Source organism: Triticum urartu, chromosome 2 (assembly GCF_003073215.2).
Source record: "Triticum urartu cultivar G1812 chromosome 2, Tu2.1, whole genome shotgun sequence".
Taxonomy (NCBI): Eukaryota; Viridiplantae; Streptophyta; class Magnoliopsida; order Poales; family Poaceae; genus Triticum; species Triticum urartu.
Window position 1 is genome coordinate 305,277,558 of NC_053023.1, and position 15,164 is coordinate 305,292,721.

The 15,164-nt window shown below is 44.9% G+C and overlaps 1 protein-coding gene across 1 annotated transcript; it reads right to left on the reverse strand.

The window, feature by feature from the left end:
* Positions 1–420: 420 nt before the first annotated feature.
* On the reverse strand, positions 421–11,035 carry LOC125537110 (nuclear pore complex protein NUP54-like). The gene is made up of 4 exons (XM_048700410.1): positions 10,486–11,035; positions 10,344–10,397; positions 10,193–10,252; positions 421–10,089 (listed from the first exon to the last, which is right to left on the reverse strand). The coding sequence occupies exons 1-4, from the start codon at positions 10,894–10,896 to the stop codon at positions 9,970–9,972; spliced, it is 645 nt and encodes a 214-aa protein (XP_048556367.1). The 5' UTR covers positions 10,897–11,035; the 3' UTR covers positions 421–9,969.
* Positions 11,036–15,164: the final 4,129 nt, after the last annotated feature.

Below are 15,164 nucleotides of genomic sequence, written 5' to 3' on the forward strand. Positions count from 1 at the left end.
AAGCAGATACAACTCCCCTATCCCTCTAGTAATTTTGTTTCTCAGTGACCTTTTCAGCTTGTTCACTCTGATGTATGGGGTCCTGCCCCCTTTGTTTCGAAAGGGGTTCACAAATATTATATAATCTTCATCAATGATTTTCTCACCACTTGGATCTACTTGATGTCATCTCGTAGTCAAGTGCTTCAAAGTTACAAGTCTTCCGCTACCATGGTTCGCATTCTGTATGAATCCTCCGTTCGAGTTTTTCGCACGGATTCAGCTCGCGAGTACCTATCTCGTGAGCTTCATGGTTTTCTTGCTGAACACGGCACCCTTCCTCGGTATTCCTATCCAGGCACCCATGCTCGAAATGGGGTGGCTGGACGCAAACATCGCCACATCCTTGAGACTGTCTTCTGTTCCCCCCCCCCCCCCCCCCCCCCCCCACACACACACACACACTTTTGGGCTGAAAGTGTCTCTAATGTTGTTTATATCATTAATATTCAGTTTTCTGTTCTCAGGGGGATAACCAGTTGATCATCTAGGTGATGGTCCAGCTAATTATAGTGCTATACGCCTTTTTGGGGGTGCCTGTTTTGTTCTTCTCCACCCTCACGAACAGCTCAATATGTTGAAGGTGTTTTCCTTGGCTACAATTTAGAGCACAAGGGTTACCGTTGTCAAACCCTATTGCTCAAAGACTGGGGATCTCCAAAGATGTCACTTTTGACAAGTCTCGCCACTTCTACCCTTGTCATTCTTCTACTGCAACCAATGAGACTATTCCTTCGTCTGCTCATGAGCTTCAACTTACACAGGATGAGGTTTCTGTTCCTGACTCTCCTACCCGGGTTGAGTCATTCACTCTCTCTCCTTTTCCATTTGTCTACTCCCATCGTGCTCAACACCCTTCTCCCTCTGATGCACCACCTTCCACTTCCACTCCTTCCTCGTTGGGTCCCGTTGCTTCAGGGTCACCTGCTCCCCCTTGCTCCTCAATATAATCCGAGTGACTGCCACTCTCCAGCCTCCTATGTTGTTGTTGCTACCACTATTGTTGAGTCGTATCACGAGGCGGTTGCGGAGAGGCACTTGGGGCCTTCTACCACTGCCTACAGGCATTAGACCCATCACTTGCAAAGGGTCTACAAGGTTAAGACAAGTTCAGATGGTTCTCTCGAGCACTACAAAGCTCGTCTTGTTGTGTGTGGCTTCCAGCAGGAGTATGGTCATGACTATGATGAGACCTTTGCTCATGTTGCTCAGATGACCACTCTTCACACTCTTTTGGCTGTTGCAGTTGTTCGGTAGTGGTCCATCTCTCAATTGGATGTCAAGAATGCATTCCTAAAAGGTGACCTACGGGAAGTGGTCCATATGCAGCTGCCTCCTAGATATACTCTCTCTAATGGCATTGTTTGTTGCCTTTGGTGCTCTCTTTACGGGCTGAAACAAGCTCCCCGTGCATGTTTCGGCGTTTCTCGGACGTCATCACAGGGACTGGACTCTCTGCTACTGCTCATGATCCTACTTTGTTTATTCACACTTCTCATGCTCGCACTCTTTTGCTACTCTGTGTTGATGACATGATTATCACAGGGGATGACCACCAATTCATTGATTTTGTCAAGAGTCGCCGAAATGAGCAATTCTTGATGCCTGATTTGGGTTCTCTTCACTACTTTCTAGGACTTGAGATCATTTCTTCCCTGAAGGCACTTGTTCCAAGATCTTCCGCCTCACTGATCAGTGCACGGTTGACACTCCTATGGAGTTTGGTCTTCATCTTCGTCCTATTGAGGGTGAACCCCTTGCGGATCCCGCTCACTACCATCATCTTGTCGGGAGCCTTGTCTATCTAGGCATCATTCACCCTCACATTTCTTAAGTTGTGCACATTATGAGTCCGTTAGTCTATGCTCCCACTCAACTTCACTACAGCCATCTTCTTGTTCTTCGTTATCTTCGTTGGAATGTGACTCTGCTTATCCTTCCCTTGCTCCAGCTGTCTTTAGCTTCAGACCTGCTGTGACACGATCTGGGCCACAATGATCGCCGCTCTCTCTCTCTCAAACCTATTGTGTTTCTCTTGGCTCCTCTCTCTATCAAGAAGCAAACTGGTGTATCTCGCTCCAATGTTGAGGCTGAGCTGCGTGTTATGGCGTCCGTGAATGCAAAGATCACTTGGCTACGTTGGCTTCTTCAGGACTTTGGTGTTTCCACAACTACACCGACCCCTTTGCTCTTTGATAACACTGGGGCGCTCAGCATTACTCGTGATCATGTGAAGCATGAGCTCACCAAGCACGTCCGTGTTGATGCCTCCTACATGCGTCCTCGGGTGCAAGAGCAAGAGAGGTAGGTGGCCCTAAAGTATGTGCCCTCGAAGCTTCAGCTCGCTGCTTTTCTGACAGAAGGTCAGACATGGTCACAACGCATCTTCTTCCTGTCCAAACTCGGTGTCCAAGATCCCCCTTGAGTTTGAGGGGGGGGGGGGGGGTGTTAGACCAGGGCTGTGTTTTGTGTGTAGTTGCCATATTGCATAGAGGCTTCTTTGCTTATTTCCCTCTTGGGTATATGTACTGGTTGTTGGCCTCACTCAATACAAGAAGCTTAGTTCATAACGCCCGCTAGCTACTTCAGCTTGGTGTTTTTATATAAGATAATGGACTAGATCTTGTGTTCTTAGTTTTGAACTGAACCCATATGCTGCCATATCACCAATATTTGCGTCGAGCGATATTCAGCTCGGCACGTTGAAGTAGTTCCTTCACCAATAGTGTTGTACACTCTGCAGCAGCAAGGTGGAGTTGTTCCTCCACAACCTTGTGCTGCTTGAGGTGATACCAGAGCCTTGTTGATCAATAGTAGTTCTCGGTGTCCTCTTTGAAAGTGAGTTGTAGCAAGTGATGGAGCAACGGGAGAAGAGGATGGATGCAGCGTAACAACACACTAAAACACTACATGAGGATCCTAGCGGAGATTTGATTAGCTAGTTGAGATGATAAGAAAGGATGTTCCACATGTTGCCAATGAAAATGGTGTAGCTGACGTAGGCTACGGAGGTTGCAGGGTGGGATACTCAGAGAACACAAGGGTTGCCGCCTGTAGGCGTCGTGGTAAAGTAGAAGGGTAGTGGGGAAAGATTGAAGAATTAGAGGGGTAGAAGAGAACAATAGGTAGGAACTAGGTATTTCATTGCTTGCCTCCGTACAAGGGGGATACATCCTTATATACACCCTTTAAGTACTTCAACACACCCTGGATACTTCTAGACTAGGCTGGATCCATCTAAAGAGATAACTAGACTGCCCACAAATAGAGTCTTCTACTAGGACACATACACCCTAGATACTTCTAGACTAGGTTGGGTTCATCAAGGAGATAACTAGAGGTCTTCCCACAAACAGATTCTTCTACCAGGACGCACACACCCTGGATTCTTCTAGACTAAGCTTGAAGACAACTGTACTCTAAGATGACACAACATTACTCCCCCCTTGCAGATACAACTCGTCATCCAGCTGTAGTTCATGGCGGATCTTCCTCGTCATCGCCATCATTTACTTCAAGGCAAAAAAGGCGTGGGCGACGACGGCCTCTTGAGAATCTTTCATCGCAATTTGAAATACAATCTGTTTTCCCTTCTTTCTGCCATCTCTGCACTTGGCAATCGGCGAACGTGTGTTCTTCCCCAAAGGAGCTTTAGCATTCCATACCTTGTTATTGTTCGATAGGCATGGATGACTTGTCATTGGAGGCCGTAGCTATGATGGTTGCTCGTTATTCATACACACAAGCTAGGCTCATGGCCACTTGTAGGCCAGAAGGGTTATGAAGTTCCACATTGACTCGTAGTAGATCAATCAACCTGGACGTGAAAAGTTGAACCTGCTGCGGCATTGAGAGGGGGTCAACACGACAAAGTAGTGCTTGAAACCTCTCTATGTATTTTGCAACAGATCCCATCTGTTTGAAGCACGCAAGTTCTCCTAATGGATTGGTCCGAATAGGAGGACGAAACCGTAGTTGACACCGCTCCTTCGATGCTTTGCCCCTAAAAATTGCTCACCAGTTCAACCAAACCAGCGGGTCATCCTCACCACTAAATGATAGAAAATCCAATTTGTCGTATCAAGGCACTCTCACGGTGTTAGCAACATGAACCACCGATGGAGGAACATGTGAGACACCAGACTTGAGGGGCCTAGGTGGCATTTGTTGCAGTGGAAACAAAAATCATGTCTGTGAATTGGGAGACACTATCCGTAAGCCTTGCATCGTGTGGGATGATGTGATGATGTCTGGGAGCATGGCACTTGGTGTTGTGCCAAGATTGTGGAAAATACATAGAAGAACCTGGGTACCAGCGCACCCTATATGCGAAAAAAAATAGTAATTCAAAAAAAGTTCAAAAAATCTCGAGACTTTTTTGGTATCCAACATGATCAAATATTGTGGTCGTATAAAAAGATTCGTCAAAGAAAGACTTTCGTTGTATCCTAGGTCAAAGATTCAGCAAAAAACGCTATATACAAGTACTATTCACGCTATATTGTCTTCATAAACTTGTCTCTTTTGCCCGGAAGTCAATAGGAATCATTTCTTGTCCAAACTTTTTATATGAGTACAATACCTAATCATGTTTGATTCCAAAAAAGATTTGGATTTTTTTAACTTTTTTTGAATTACTAAATTTTTTGGCGCATATAGGGTGCGCGGGAACCCGAGAGCACCAAGTTCCTGTCCGCGTTTGTGTCGTTGTTGTCACTAGGTTGGCGGCCAAATCTGCTGATTTGTTGCCGTTCAGGAAGGGTAAGGATGAAGGGCGCTACAAGATGCCATCGCCTCCTCCCGGCACACCTGACCTCTCCTTCAATGCCTTGACTCGCAGATCCAGCGATGCAAACTCCTTGGTGAATTTGTCGATCGGCTATGCGCTGCCAAGACTTCATCATTAAAATTGATCTTTCTTTCAGGCACATTGTCAACCATGGGCTCTGGCGCTGATACCAGATGTTGCTGCTGACACTGGCTACGGAGGTTGTAGGGTGGTATACTCAAAGGACAAGAGGTTCGTTGCCATGTAGGTGCCGTCGTACAGTATAGGGGTTAGTGGGGAAAGATTGGAGAATTACTAAGGTAGAAGAGAAGCATAGGTAGAAACTAGATATTCATTGCTTCCCTCCTTACAATGGGGATACATGCTTATATGGACCCTTTAAGTACTTCAACACACCTACTTCTAGATGGGTCCATCTAAGAGACAACTTTCATCTAGGAGATGTGATAAGGATCAACGTGATGATCCTGTAGTTTTTGCCCGATCTTTCACCGCAAGACAATTAGATAGCAAACCTTCTAATCACGTGATCAACCATGCAACCTGAAGATGAGGAAACGAATCCAGCAAGCAACTTGAAGATGAACAACACGCCTCTAACCTTGGCACGATAATTCTTGATCACACAAGAACCTTCATGCAATCATCACTTTATTTGATAAATAGCAGCGCCGTCCCTGGAGGGATGATTCACCACGTGGACACAATGTTCAAAACTCGATCTAAAAATTTGACCCCCTCTAAACCTAGCCACTGGCCTCCTTATATAGGCATCTAGAAAACTAGTCGGTTGGACAGGCTCACACCGAACACACAAAATAAAATTCCTGAATGGCCCATATCATGACCCGGAAATAAAATAGATAAAACTGGAACCAACTAAGTACATGGTTCGGTCACCCCCTTTGGCACACCTCTAACTTGGAGGAGTCCTGAAGTTGGGCTTCACCTCCTTCATGGGAACAACATGAGGTACTGGGATGCCCTCATCATCCTCCCCCCGTTGAAAAGGCGTTGTCCTCAACGCTGGAGGGTCTTCTCTAATGGCTGGCATCAAATCAGCAATAATGGCACGCTTCGCCGCCATCTGCAAGTCTCGCTGACCTGCCACACCACCTCCTCCCTCTCGGCTACCTGTACTTGTCACCGCCGATGGCACCACCTTCCGTCGCCACATAAGCTTGGACTTAGGCGCCAACAGCTTCTTCTCCACTGTCGATGGAGCTCGTTGTCGCTGAACGTGGAACTTCTTTGTACAACCCTGCAAAATAGGAGCAATGCACGGGCCACACAATTGACGAACACATCCATCTTTGCCTGTGTGCATACGCATAACTGCTCCAATAAATCTCCCCCCTACTGGTCCAACAAACATGCAGTCTACTACCCGCTCCTCCATAAGCACCGAGACATGAGCAGCACAACTATCATCTATCTGAACACCTTGGCCGACACAAATTAGAAGTGTAGGATTAGCTGCAATCTTTGTCATCTCACCACTAAGAGGCTTGGCATCAACCGACTTGTCATTAACAGGCACAACTGGCTTGTCATCGACAGGCACGGCTGAAACAATATTAGTACTAACACTCCTCCCATCATGCTCCTCCTTCGGAAGCTCAACTATCCTTTGTTTTGGCTTGGCCTTGTGCACTTTCTCCTTGCGCTGTTGCGCATCACCAACACCACATCCGACTTGATATGATCATCTGTCATAGGCTTCAACATCCATTGTTTGCCATCATGCAAAAATGTATATATATATATATATATATATACATATATAATATATATATATATATATATATTTGCTCTCTCAGCATAGATAGCATTGTGATCATACACCCAAGTAACAATCCACACACCTCTAGTGGCAATACATCGCATTCCACCTCATTAGGATACTCACCAACTGTAAATGGCACACGCGCCTTATGTGTAACCTTTAGCATACCGCAGCTATTCAACCACTCTAGATACTTAGGTTCAGGAATACGCCAAGTGGACAACCCCAAAGATGCCACCATTGCCTTGCTTATGCCATTGGTACAGCTACCACCGTCAATCATCAACTTGCATGCCTTGCCCTTGATCATGCACTGTGTCTGAAATAAATTCCAACGCTGGCCTCTATCAACTGTCATGCAAGCATCACCATGTACCGGCTTGAGTTGCACATTCAGCCCGATCAATGGTATAACGTCATCCATCAAAATTGTGTCAGCATCAGCCTTGTCCTCCTTAGAACCAGTATGCGTTGTCGCTGCCTCATTGACATCATCTATCTGAACCACAGACGTGTCCTTGCAAATTACCTTCGCAGAAGGCTGCACAGTATGTGCGGGAAAAATTGTGATGGGCTTTCTTAATTCCGCTTGCATCTTTTTAATGATCTGTTGTATATCAGCAATATCAGTTCGAGCCAGCTCCTTAGACTTCTCATCCAACCGAGAAAACCATGTGGAAGGCATCTTCCAATTTGCAAAGAGAAAATAAAATCACTATTTTTTTCTGTTAATTAGACTCACGTACAAGGGAACCAACGTGAGTTGGTAGAGAATTTCCGATCTACTAATACGTACGTGTGTCCAACTAACCAGATTAATCCAAACGCCAAACGACTGCTTCTCTACTTGCTGATCGTTCTTTTCTCACACAAAATTGCAACAATAACTGGGCCAAAAAAATAGTGAGTAAAAGCAATAACAATCCGGTCTGTACCTCTCTCTTGATCTTGTTCCTTTTTTATTTCTCACACAAAAAGCTCCACCAAAAGCGGATAGATTGATCTGAAGCAAACTCCTTTTTTTCTATTATGGCCAGACTTTTCCACGTACATACGCTAACCACCGATTCCTATCCAACACTGAAACAAACAAACTGATCTCACCAAAAAAACTGATCAGATCCGTGCGCAAACCCAGCTGCTTCGTTTGAATCTTTTCCTCGCTTGATCCTGGACTGCACGCACGGGAGAAACGGATCCAATCTGATCGATCGGAAAAATAAGTTTTGGCGCCTGTATGTATTCCGAGAACAGAGGAAATCGATCTTGTCACAAATGAAACGGAAATCAATTAGACCCAATCTTCAATCTACGTGCAAGCTCCTCGGCGGCACCAACAACTATCCACAGCAGATCTTCAAAGCCTCGGCAATCTACGAGTGCTATAGCAAACACCAGCAGATCAATTTCAATAAGACGAACACGCGGTGACAAACCCAGTAATCTGATACCACATGATAAGGATCAACGTGATGATCCTATAGTTTTTGCCCGATCTTTCACCGCAAGACAATTAGATAGCAAACCTTCTAATCACGTGATCAATCCACGCAACCTGAAGATGAGGAAACGAATCCAGCAAGCAACGTGAAGATGAACAACACGCCTCTAACCTTGGCACGATAATCCTTGATCACACAAGAACCTTCATGCAATCATCACTTTATTTGATAAACAACAGCGCCGTCCCCGGAGGGATGATTCACACGTGGACACAATGTTGAAAACTCGATCTAAAAATTTGACCCCCTCTAAACCTAGCCACTGGCCTCCTCATATAAGCATCTAGAAAACTAGTCGGTTGGACAGGCCCACACTAAAACACACAAAATAAAAATCCTAAGTGGCCCATATCATGACCTGGAAATAAAATAGTAAAACTGGAACCGACCAAGTACATGGTTCGGTCACCCCCTTTGGCACACCTCTAACTTGGAGGAGTCCTGAAGTTGGGCTTCACCTCCTCCTTCATGGGAACAACATGAGGTACTGGGATGCCCTCATCAAGATGACTGGACTCTTCCGGCAAACAAATTCTTTTACCAGGACACACACACACATTAGATACTTCTAGATTAAGCTTGATAGACAACTGGACTCTAAGATGCCATTTATTACAAGAGGAAGATGTTCCGACGACGAAGATGGGGGTAATCTTGGAGCAAGAGTACCACAACAACGTGCAGTTTAGCGTACTTCAAGAAGGCCAGTGCCTTGAAGAACCTGATCTCTATGCATATCCTAGAGTACCCAACCCTACATATGCAAGAGAAAGATATAAGGTGAAAGTTGAGATCCCTACTTTTAATGCGGTGTTGATATTGAAGTGTGCCTTGATCGACTATGTAAAGTGGAGACTTTCTTTAAGGTCATGAATATTCCAGAAGATCATAGAGCTCCTTTGGTCGCAAACAAGCTAAAAGGTTAGCAAAGTATAGACTAAGAACTTGAAAGAGGTTTGCTCAATCTACCTTCCCCTAAGGGGATCAAGACCTCCATCTGGGAGAAGAATTCCCAATGATTACAAGCCAGCCCTCCTCTCTTTGGGTTGGGGAAGAACTATCTCTCAAGACCTCCATCTCTTTTAGATTTGGGGATGAACAGCCTCGTCTTGCCTTTTACCATTGCTTGCTTGTTGGATCTAAGTTGCACATCATGTATTGACTTTGTGCTATGAGTGTGTACTTGGTAGTGCATTTTTGCCTTGTGTGTGTTTCCTCTTGTTCTTTGTGTTCAATTGTTCATCCATGAATCCAATTCCAATTATGAAGATCGGCCAGCCCTATGGCTTGCCTCGTATCAGATCTTGGACTAGACCTTATGTTCTAAGAGTTCTGGACTGAACTTCTGCTACCACATTGGCCTATATTTGCATCTTGAGCGATATCTACCACAACACTTTGAAGCAGTTACTTCAAGACTTGTGTTGTACACTCGGTAGGGGCAAAGTGGAGTTATTCCACCACAAACCTGTGTTGCTTTAAATATTTGACGTTTCATAAAAACCAAATCAACACCATAAAACCATTTTGATGTGTCATCCAAGTGTGGCATGTAATCGCTCTTCAAGGTAAAATGGTATGTTAGGAAAAAACTAATGTTACCAACAATAAGAGTAATAATATGGATATCCTCTCCTGTATTGAGCACTATGTTATTTATCATCTACATTTCGAAGTACATATTGAACGAAGGTGAGTTAGAAAGTTCATATATAAGCATTTTTTGTCAACTTTTTACAGCTATCAACATGTATGCGGAAGTATGCCTACATATTGAGGTTGTAAAAATCAGTACTTTGTCACTTGACAATTCGTCACATCCAATGAAAGGTGTCTAGTTTCAATAATGGTTGCTAGTATACCTTAAGCCGGCAGGAGAGATCTTTAAACCCCTGCACAAGTTGAGGCCATAGCCTCTCCCTGTCCGCACTATCCATGCACTCAAGCTTACCCATCGCCTCTGCCCACATGATCTACACCCACAAGACCACAATTAACATGATCATGTTATGATATCCAGGAACAGCACCACGAAAGGGAAAAACATGGATTGAACTAATTTATCCAACTACGCACATCAGATGCTGCTACAGGCTTCACCCTTTGTGAAGGATCTGTCACGCTAAACAATAGATGCTGCCATCAAAACAGACAGAAAAGCATAAAAGAAGTCACATTAACCAGAATCTTTGCAACACAAATACCAAAGTTGCTAGGAGAATCTCACCCTAAAAGCATAGCGAGGGTTGCCTGGGTCCTCCTTGTACGCATCCACCATAGCCTATAAGAACTTAAAAATACCAAGTTTTCGAACCGTTCCTTCCTCAAACCATTAAAAAGGGGCCAACATTTCTACTAGGGTTGCGGACCTGAATGTCGCGGTCGGAGGGCGAGAGCGGCAGCGGCGCAACTGGGGCCATCTGAGTGGTAATCTGCCCGCCAGCCCCGCCGCCGAAACCAAAAGGCGAAGGGGACGGAGTCACCTGCTGCTGGAACCCAAAGGGTGACGGCGATGACGACGGCAGCGCTCCGAACGCCGGGGTCGACGATGGCGTGCCAAACGTCGGGCTCGAAGTGGGCGTCCAAAACGACGGCGTAGAGGAGGGTGCGCCGAAGGCAGGGGTGGATGAAGGGACTCCGAAGGCCGGGGTGGACGAGGGCGCGCCAAATGCCGGCGTGGAGGAAGGGGTGCCGAAGGCAGGGGTAGTGGAGGGAGTTCCGAAAGAGGGCGCAGAAGAGGGCGTCCCGAAGAGGGAGGGAGAGTTGGGGGTCCCGAACATGGCGGCCGACGCAGGGGACCAGCGATCACCGGCGGCGAGGGTTACGGGGTTTAGGGTTTCTCGGGGAGAGACAGCGGAGCGGATCGACCGGAGCGGAAACCGGGGAAAGGGGCGGCAATACTGGAAAAGGAAAGAGGAAATGCTATATGGGAACGTCGGATTTTAATTTTCCTGAAAGCTTAAAAGTGCACGCGCACTATTTGACAAGAACGAGCGGCCGCGCTACGCGACAAGCGACAGCGATCACACGCTCGTTCCATCTCTCAACTGGAAAAAAAGGAAAAACAAATCTTATCCACCCACTCCCGAGCCCCACGGCCACGACCTTCCTTCTCCACTGACCACCGCCGCCGCGCACCCCGTCTCCTGACGACGCCAACTCGCCGTCGCCGACCTGCTCGTCATGGTTGCCCATCGCTACCCCAGCAGTCCTCGCGTCTTCCCCACCACCATGAGCCACCACGGGAAGCAGTCCCCGACCTCCGGCGGCGCTGCGACTCATCTTCTGCCACGGGCACATGCCTTTCCACCGTTTAGCGCCGCTCCCCTCGACTACTGCCTCCCCTGCCGATTCGGCAGCGCGGCCAGGTACCTTGCCCCCGCTGCACAAGACTCCAGTGGGGCTTGAACGAGCTCCTGGCAGCTCCGCACGGTTGTGAATCCTCACATGCAGGTAATATTCCCCTTCCTTTTCTCCACTGATCTATCTCTCCCCCTAAACACCCTCCCTGATCTCTCCCCCTCCTCTCTCTCTCTCTTCATTGGTCGCCTCGAGAGGATTCAGCCGTGAACTTGTTTAGGTTTACAAGAATGAAAGTTATTGGATCTAAATCTGGTTGGTACTAGTAATCTGCCTTTGCTGTCATTTTTCTACTTCATAAATTTACTCTGGAAAGTTCATGTATTTAGTAGCCTGTACTTGGGAATTTTACTTGCAATGTTGATTCAACATGGGTTTCTATGCAAGTTGAAGTAGAAAATGCAAATTTTGTAGCTTAACAGTTGTAATCTGATCTTACCAGATATTGATGGGAGCAATCAGACTTTTGATGTATATGCAGTTTATCTATGTTATCGACAATTTTTCATTCAGTCATCTAATCCACCTTCACTTATGCATGTATAGTCTGCTACCTTACCCAAATAGTACTAGTACTAAAATATTAACAACATTTTCATTCTCAAAGATTGTTAACTCAACCCCTTCTAGGTATTTTTCCAGGAAAAAACAGTCAAATTCATTGTACAGATGCATCATGTTTGTGATCCTGCTAGTCAACCTCTGGTATGATGCTTGGAATTTTGATGATTGGAGTGTTGATATGTACAGGAGTTTCAGCTTCTTGCTCAAGGAGCTACGGCGATTAGGATTAGTGGTCGGTTTGTACGGCGATTGGGACTTTAGTTGTGGGTTTGAATTGGATTTTCACGGCGAGCTGTTCTAATTTTGTCACTATTGGTATGGTTTAGGATCCTATTTTGATCCATCTATTCTTGCCTACACTGCAATTGTCTCGTTAAACATGATACTCGCTGTAGAGCTTCATTACATTATGTACATTTTTTCTTCATAAATACATCTATGCGGTTTCTCTGTTTTCTCGTAAGTTGCATGCATATAAGTAACCAGTTGGCTAGTTAGTTGTAATAGTTGCATGGGATCGCAAACATAGTTGGATGACGCATATACATATCTCAGTTGGCTAGCCAACTTATGAAGTTGTACAGTGAGGGCTAACCAGTTGCACAAGCGATAGTATTTAGATGGATGCACTGTGTAAACTATGTCCAAGCGGCATGTATATTTTTTGGTTGCACACTCATATGTGCCCTGTTGTCAAGGGTATACGTTCGTATAGGAGTACATATCCTAGTTGGCTTAGCCACACTTATACAGTTGCACGAGGAAGGGCTTTCTAGGTGCACGGTTGATGGCTAATTTAGTTTTGGCTCCGGTGCCTAAATCATGTTGAGACGGTGTGTATGCTAATTTTTTTGGCTGCACGCTCATGTGTGCCCAGTTGGACATATAATGCATCAAGTTGCACGCTGAGTGGTATGCACACAGTAGTACAGTAGTTCCAAGTATCACTGAGTGAAAGACTACTGCATATAGGTGAGTTTGTAGCAGGCTAGCATCTGTAGCAGCCTATTTTATAAAATCAAACTGAGTTCAATTAGTTCGGACAAAGAAAAGACTGTATTTGTTCAAAGGTGTCTTATTTACAGATTATATTTGTTAAGTGTCATTTTTTTTAAAGATGGACCCCATTTAGAGTTTGGCACAGGGCCTCTGATTTTGCCGGCCCGGCCCTGAGGGAGAGGTATCCTCAATTTTTATAGATGCATCCTGAACTTTTTTTAGTTGCACAACAATCAATTAGGAGTTGGTATCCTCAACTTTTCAAATAGTTGCACAACAGTATCATACGAGTTGGCATCCTCAACTTTCATAGTTGCACCAGAACCATTTGGGAGTTGGCAGTCTCAACTTTTTAAATAGTCCCACAACAACATCATATGAGTTGGCACCCTCAACTATTTTAGTTGCACAAGAACCAATCAAGAGTTGGCATCCCGGCCTTTTTTAATAGTTGGACAACAATGTCACATGAGTTGGCATCTTCAACTCCTTTAGTTGCACAAGAACCATTCAATAGTTGGCATCCTCATGTGTTCACATGCATCTGATTTTCACTTGAATGTAGTTGCACTACTTATTTGGAAGATTATAATCTTTTAAAATTTACTATTGTTTCATTTCTTATGTTCAAACATGCTAAATTCATCATGTTCATCAGTTCAAAATTTATTACATAGTTGCACACACATGCAACATGAATTGCATGCAGGAGTACTTCCAGTTGCACAAAATGGATGATGTAGTTGCACAATAGCCAACATAAGTTTTTTTCTGGATTTTTGCATACATTTTTTTAAGATAAAACCAAAATGAATTTGAAATTATATGAGTTGGCATCTTTAACTTTTATATGAGTTGAAGATGCCAACTAAGTTGAAGATGCCAACTACTAAAATTCAAACCCCACAAGTAGATGGATGTGGGAATGTTGTCAGTTGCACACTTGTAGTGGATAAGTTGCACAGATACAACAGAGTTGGTTCATTTTTTCTCAGGCTTCTTTTTTGCATCATGTGCAGGTTTTACAGGTTGTGGGGGTTGAAGAGCTGCTGTAGATTCATACACATAATTCACAGCTACAAAGTCGCATATAGTACGGTGTTGAAAGATCAAAGGAAAAAAACACATGCAAACCAGATTCTTGTCTAGATGGTAGTTATGTTTTCATAGTACCTATAACATACTTTTCCTTTTCTTCTTTGTCACATGGACACCGGCTCTTCTGCATTGTTTGTGAAATAAGACTATCTATGTGCTCTCTCGTATATACTTGCACATTTTTTACGTTTTGTTTCACACACTGCTGCAAATATTGGCTTGTCCCATGATGTAGTTGCACAAAAATCAATTAAAATTTCACAGGTACAAGATCTCCCTTTTCTTTATCTTTGTTTATGCTCTGTTAAACTATGGAGAAGCTAATTTTGCAAAGCTAAATTTGGTGAGGGCCTGAGGGGAAAAGGGAAAGTCAAGGAGGGAGGATCTGAATAGGAGGAGAAAAGGATCACCACTTTTTTCACCCGTGTTGGTGCTACCTGGTACGTTCTGTTATGTCCTCCCACTTTCTTCTTTTTTCCACAGCAAATTGTTCAAGATCTGCTATTATTTCATTTTGATTCATCTGCCATGGCAGCCCTGGCGATGGAGATCCAGACTTGGGAGAATATTTCGTCCATGGCTTCATGCACTCCTTATGGCGGCTTCAAAGTCCTGAAATCATCACTTGTAACTCCGTTCTTGATCCCCTTGCGCATGCCATCAACTTCATGCGTGTTCTTGCTCCAATGTTCATCCTTCTCCAAGCTAGGCCCTTCATTTGAAAGCAAAACAAATGTATCCAATTTAGGCAGCATCATAATCTCATGAACATTAGAATCATTACCAAGAAACGAAAGTACCTGGTAATTTAATTGGCGTGCGCGAGCTCTAGTAATTGGTCCAGTATATGTAACAGTAGGGGCTGTGGGTGTAAAAATGGTATTGATGTCCTCATCACCATTGTTTCATGGGGAAGAAGGTGGGTGCATGCAAGGGCGGGGAAAAGGTTGGTGGCCATGGAGCGTGAGTGCTTCAGAGGGAGGGAAGGGCACGTGATGGCCTGGGGACCATGTCCAGTGTGTGGCTT

What these genes read in the sequence shown, in the direction of transcription:
- LOC125537110 (XM_048700410.1), bottom strand. Translation starts at nt 10,896, where the DNA reads ATGTTCGGGACCCCCAACTCTCCCTCCCTCTTCGGGACGCCCTCTTCT. An exon ending in CCTCCGACCGCGACATTCAG is followed by an intron (nt 10,398 to 10,485) that starts GTCCGCAACCCT and finishes AAGTTCTTATAG; the next exon opens with GCTATGGTGGATGCGTACAA. An exon ending in ACCCTCGCTATGCTTTTAGG is followed by an intron (nt 10,253 to 10,343) that starts GTGAGATTCTCC and finishes TTTTGATGGCAG; the next exon opens with CATCTATTGTTTAGCGTGAC.